The 6,122-nt window shown below is 61.0% G+C and overlaps 1 protein-coding gene across 1 annotated transcript in view; it reads left to right on the forward strand.

Annotated features, from left to right (window-relative positions):
- LOC144720130 (protein dispatched homolog 1-like) overlaps positions 1 to 3,871 on the forward strand; it is a 58,344-nt gene extending 54,473 nt beyond the window's left edge. The window contains exon 8 of the mRNA XM_078596632.1: positions 418 to 3,871. Coding sequence (XP_078452758.1) covers positions 418 to 3,744 — 3,327 coding nt within the window. The 3' untranslated portion in view covers positions 3,745 to 3,871. The remainder of the gene's footprint in view (positions 1 to 417) is intronic.
- The last annotated feature ends 2,251 nt before the right edge of the window (positions 3,872 to 6,122 follow it).

Here is a 6,122-nt window from a genome sequence, read left to right on the forward strand (position 1 = left end):
GAGGGCTTGCACACCTCGCGTCTGCGTGTGCACGCTCGTGTGTTTGTGTGTGTGAGTGTGTGTGTCTGTGTGTCTGTGTGTCTGTGTATGAGAGTGTTATGAGGGTGAATCTATCCATAGGAAAATGACTGTTAACGCCATGAAGTGAGACTCAATTTATTGACCCCCGGAGATACGCTAGGCTTTGAATTCACAAGCTGTGTTTGCTCTACCGCTGTGCCATGTGGCCGGGTGCGTGCACGTGCGTGCGTTCGTGCGTGCGTGTGTGCGTGCGTGTGTTCGTGCGTGCGTGTGTGTGCGTTCGTGCGTGTGTGCGTGTATTCGTGCGTGCGTGCGTTTACTTGCGTGCGTGTGTTCGTGCGTGCGTGTGCGTTTACGTGCGTGTGTTGGTGTGTGCGTTCGCGTCCCGCCCTGCAGGTGAGCTCCCACCGCACATTCCCGGAGCTGTGCCAGCGCACCACCACCGCCGTGTGCTGCCCGAGCTGGTCCCTCGGCAACTACGTGGCGCTGCTGGGCAACCGCTCGTCATGCCGCGAAGTGACGGAGCGCGACCTGGCGCACGCCCTGCGCCTGCTGCAGGCCTGCGCGCCGCTCTACCGCAACGGCAGCCTGGGCCCCGACTGCTGGGACGCCGGCGCCGGGCGCCGCGACCGCGCCAAGTGCCAGGCCGTGCCGCGCCGCTGCGCGCGCCACAACGCCGTCTACCAGATCCTGCACTACCTGGTGGACAAGGACTTCCTGGCGACGGGCGGCGGGGAGGGCGCGGCGCGCCTGCGCTACAGCGTGCTGTTCGTGCCCACGGAGAAGGGCGACGGCATGATGCGTCTGTACCGCGACAACCTCGAGCGCTGGAACCGCACCGACGGGGTCACCAGCGTGGTGGGCATCGAGTTTGGCATCAAGCACTCGCTCTTCCAGGACTACCTGCTCACGGACACGGTGTACCCGGCGGTGGCCATGGTCATCGTCCTGCTGCTCATGTGCGTGTACACGGGCTCCGCGTTCGTCACGCTCATGACCATGTTCGCTATCGTGAGCTCGCTCATCGTGGCGTACTTCGTGTATCGCGTCGTGCTGCGCTTCGAGTTCTTCCCCTTCATGAACCTCACGGCGCTCGTGGTGTTGGTGGGCGTCGGCGCCGACGACGCCTTCGTGCTGTGCGACGTGTGGCGCCACGCCAAAGCCGATCGCCGCGCCGCCAAGGGCCCCGGCGCCGACGACGCGGGGCTCACGGAGACGGTGCGCGCCACCCTGCGCCACGCGGCGCTCTCCATGTTCGTGACGAGCTTCACCACGGCGGCCGCGTTCTACGCCAACTACGTGAGCAGCATCACGGCCGTGCGCTGCTTTGGCGTCTACGCCGGCACCGCCGTCCTCGCAAACTACGGCCTCATGGTGAGCTGGCTCCCGGCCGTCGTGGTGCTGCACGAGCGCTACCTGGCCGACGTGTTCCGCCCGCGCGGGGGCCGCCCCGGCAGCGCGGGGGAGGGGCAGTCTCTGCCGCGCCGCCTCTGGGCGGCGGTGGAGCGCTCGCGGCGCGCGGCCTCAGCGGCGTCGCGCGCCTTCTTCGAGCGGCTCCTGCCGCGCATCGTCGTGCGCCTGCGGCACGCGTGGCTCTGCGGCTTCGTGGCGTTGGCGGCCGGCGGCGCCTACGCGGTGTTCGCGTGGCCCGGCATGCGGCTGCCGTCGCTGGAGCTGGCCGAGTTCCGCGTATTTGCGCCGTCGCACCCGTTCGAGCGCTACGACGCCGAGCACCGCGCGCTCTTCGCGTTCGAGCGCGCCGGCCGGCCCGGCTCGGGCGGCGGGGACGACCTGGCGCTGCCCGTGACGCTCATCTGGGGCGTCGTGCCTGAGGACAACGGGGACCCCCTCAACCCGGCCGACCGGGGGAAGCTGGTGCTGGACCCCGGCTTCGACGTGGCGAGCGCCGAGTCGCAGCTCTGGCTCCTCGACTTCTGCCGGCGCCTGCGCAACCACAGCCTCTACCTGCACCGCGAGCGCGAGGCCGACTTCTCCGGATGCTTCATCGAGACCTTCAAGCAGTGGATGGAGTCGGAGGACTGCGACGACGCCGTCGACGACCAGCACCGTCACCGCCAGCAGCAGCGGCGGCGAGACGGCGGCGGCGGAGCTGCGGCCTCGCGGGGCGGCGGGGACGCGGGGGGGCGTGGCGGGCCCCTCGGCCTGAGCCTGGGCGGCGTGGGCCTCGCCCCGTGCTGCTCGTCGTCCGCGTTCCCCTACGAGCGCGACGTCTTCGAGTTCTGCATCAAGCGCGCCGTCCTGGAGCTGGAGCGGCGCTTCCGCGTCACCCTGGATGGGCGCACGCCGGGACCGCGCTTCGACGCCAACGACTCCTTGCGTGCCGTGCTGGTGGAGTTTCAGAGTTCGTACCGCTTCACGCTGGCGCACGAGCGCATGGCGCGCTTCCGCCGCGAGGTGGACGCGTGGCTGCGCGCCGAGCTGCTGACGGCGCCGCCGGGCCTGCGCCGCGGCTGGTTCGTGAGCTCGCTCGAGTTCTACGACCTGCAGGCCAGCCTGTGGGCCGGCTCCCTGCTGTCGCTGGGCCTCGCCGTGGGCCTGGCGTTCGGCGTCATGCTGTTGACGACGCGCAGCCTCGCCGTGAGCGTTTACGCCCTGCTCGCCATCGCCGGCTCCATCGCCGTCACCACCGGCTCGCTGGCGCTGCTCGGCTGGGAGCTCAACGTCTTGGAGAGCGTCACCGTGTCGGTGGCCGTGGGCCTGGCCGTCGACTTCGCGGTGCACTACGGCGTGGCGTACCGCCTGGCCCCGGGGCCCGGGCGGCGGGCGCGCGTCAGCTTCTCGCTCGGCCGCATGGGCCCCGCCGTGGCCATGGCGGCGCTCACCACCTTCCTGGCCGGCGCCATGATGATGCCGTCCACGGTGCTTGCGTACACGCAGCTCGGTACCTTCCTCATGCTCGTCATGGCCGTCAGCTGGGCCTACGCCACCTTCTTCTTCCAGAGCCTCTGCTGCTGCCTCGGGCCCCGCGGGGAGAATCCCACGGCGCCCGACTCGTGCTGCGGCGTGGCGCGGCCGTGCGCGGGCACCCCGGGCCAGAAGAAGACGACCACCGAGGAGGAGGAGGAGGAGCAGGAGTCCAAGACGACGCTCGGCAAGCGGGTTCACTACGGCAACGGTGGGCCACGCACGGGCGCCGAGGAGTACCGGTTGCAGGCGCTGACGAGCGAGCACGGCGCCGACGAGAACGCGTGCGACGCCTCCGCTCCCGAGCGTCTCGACCGCGACCTCGACGCGGCGTCCGTCACGGACGAGGACGGCGTCGAAGAGGACCCCGCCGCTGCCTCCTCCGTAGCCTCCTCCTCGTCACCAACGATACCCGAGGAGGAGAACGGGGTGGAGGCCGCCGGTCCCCACAACGCCGAGGGCTCTCCCCTCCGCGTCGGGCCACAGCGGCGGCTCCCGCGGAGCGGCCGGCTCAACGGCGGGGTGGATTTCATCGCGCGCGCGGAGCGCGCGGTGCCGGCGGAGAGCCTGCTGGAGGCCCTGGAGGGCGTGGGCTCCGTGGCCGAGAGGGGGAGCCTCAACGGAATGCGGCCGGCGCTGCGTCTGGCGCTGAGGGGCGGCGCGGGAACGCGGGACGGCGCCGGCGCGTGCCAGGCGACGCGGTCCCTGGACCCCATCGTGCTGCCCAACAGCGAGCCCGGCGTGCCAGACGTGTGGCTCAAGCGCGCGGATGCCTCGCCCGACAGCTGCTCCGTGTGACCTCGCACCACCGCCACACCGGCAAAAACACATCTCCACAAATTGTAGGTTTTTTTTGTACGATTCAAATTCGTAAAAGCTCACGTGAAGCCCAGCTCGTACAAGGAACTGGCAAAACTCTTTAATTTTTGTGGGACCTTTTGGTTACATTCCTACAGACGTTCATTTTTATATATAAATATATATTACAGTACTTTAATGTTGGTTTATTTTTTCAAACAAATATTTATTTCTGCACAATTGTTCAGCCTCTTCCCTGCGTTTAATTTATTTTCCTGACCAATACGCAATGAAGTAAGATTTAACGAGTAAATGAATAAATAAAAGTTGAGAACATGAAGATGATTAGGAAATGCTGCTTTCCATAACCCACTTAGCAATCTGTTACGTTTATACAACGCAAATTATTTAAAACGAGACGCGTTTCTTCCAGATTAATGTTGTGCGCTCACCCCATCTTTCACGTTCTACGGAATGACATTCCAGTCGAATTATTGCCCAGTCTGTTTTGCCTGCATAACAACCAAGGTGCTTACAGGTCGGCCTCTAACTTCGCGAGCCCCCACCCATTAACTGCAGTACACCTGGACATATTTTAAATCCAGGTTTGAAGGACCAATCCAAATCCCACACTTTGTACTCACGGAATAAAAAAAGAAATACAAGACGAAACGAAGATACCTGTAACACACTCTGCCGACGCTGTTGTGTCGTGCGCGCCGTGAGATGATGCCCTCTTCAGGTTATTTATTAATGGCGGGACTGTTGGCTGCGAGCGTGGGCGACGATTGGGGAAGAGCGGCGGTGTTGTCCTCTCCTCGATGCCTGCATACAAATCGTGCTGTTGTGGCAGGTGACCTCATTCTCTGCTGCAGACTGATGTGTGTTGTTGTTAGTTGTGTCGTGCGATTCTCTGTTTGGAATCACAGTTGGTGCCTGTGCAGGAGGATGGCAACATCTTTGTTTAGCTGCTCACCAATTACGGGCTTCGATTTATAAACACTTTCTAAAAATGCAACTTTTAAAATATCGATTTTTTTTTTTTACATTGAGTGCTGCTCCCGGTTCCGTTTGTGGCTTTGAATCTTGGAATCTTGGTTCCCTGCCGCAAACGTCTGATTTGTACGCACGCGTTTCCAAGCCCTTCACAACAATGGTTTCAGCTCCAGGACTTCCAGACCAAATGTAGTCTGTCCATCAATGTCGGCTTCAATTCGCCCATGTTGACAAGTAAATGACACTGCTGATCAGCAGACCGGGATGAACTAAGGCACTCGTGAGCATGAAATACAATTGTCAATAAATCACCTGCACCAAGTCGCCAGAAGAAGTCCTCAATCTCGACGTGCTGTATCGCCATCGATAAACAGCGTTGCGTTGGAATGGCCCCAAGAACGACGGCTGTAGTGGCAACGAGACAAGAAACGTAGTTTCGGAGGCAGAACGCCACGTAGTCTCGCTGTGTCGGCAGCCGTGGGGTTCCTCTGAATATCGGCCAATGATTGCAATGCGTACAGCTTGTGGAGACGGTGATGTCCCCTTTGTTCGTGTCGGTATCATCCGTCCAAGGTGTAGCGATTTGTGAAATATACAGAATGTTGTTTCCCAGTGGTGTTGATTTAACGAGACAACTCATGCGTGTGCCGCAGAGAGGCAAGAGGCGTCCAGTTGGACCCAAGCATTTCTTGGCGGTGCACGAGGCCAAATTATTACGTCCACTCTGCCACCGAAGCCAAGTATAGTGACAATAAAAATGCCGGCAAATAATCGGTGTCCTTTATTCGCTGCGATATTCGTGTTGCCCGGTCAGATTTTCCTTCTCAAATTCAGGCGGCATTGGTGACCTGGCTCGAGCCCCCGCCTGGCACGAGACGTGGGCGGTGGTGAAAGCGCCCAGCAGACAGCACCGTCTCTCAAAGCACGTGTCCTTGCATGCAGGCGATTGGTGCCACTCGATCGATGATTTTCTGAGCAGCCTCAAGGGCACGCCGTGACCAGGGCACTCGGTTTGAGACCCCCCTCCCCCGGGGCTGTGCGTGCGCCCACTTCATTCCGCGATGCCGAGTGTAGCTGGTTTATCTGTCTGTAGTACACATCCGTGCAATAGTGTGTGAATAAAGAACATATAAATATATTGAATGATTAAATTAAGCCAGTATTATATGTGAACATTTGTGAAAATTCTGATTGTGAACTAGTTTTTCTTGTAAAAGTGCTACATGTCTAAATGTGTTTTTTATTTATATACATGAAAAGCTGACAAATACATGCAGTTCTGATTCCAGGGCTGCGTCTGTAGTAGTTTTTTGTCGTGATGCACGGGGTGAGCAGTGATGCGCACACCACTGATGTCACCACCGCCATCTCCGTCAAGGTAT

Source organism: Lampetra planeri, chromosome 7 (assembly GCF_965212315.1).
Source record: "Lampetra planeri chromosome 7, kcLamPlan1.2.h2, whole genome shotgun sequence".
Taxonomy (NCBI): Eukaryota; Metazoa; Chordata; class Hyperoartia; order Petromyzontiformes; family Petromyzontidae; genus Lampetra; species Lampetra planeri.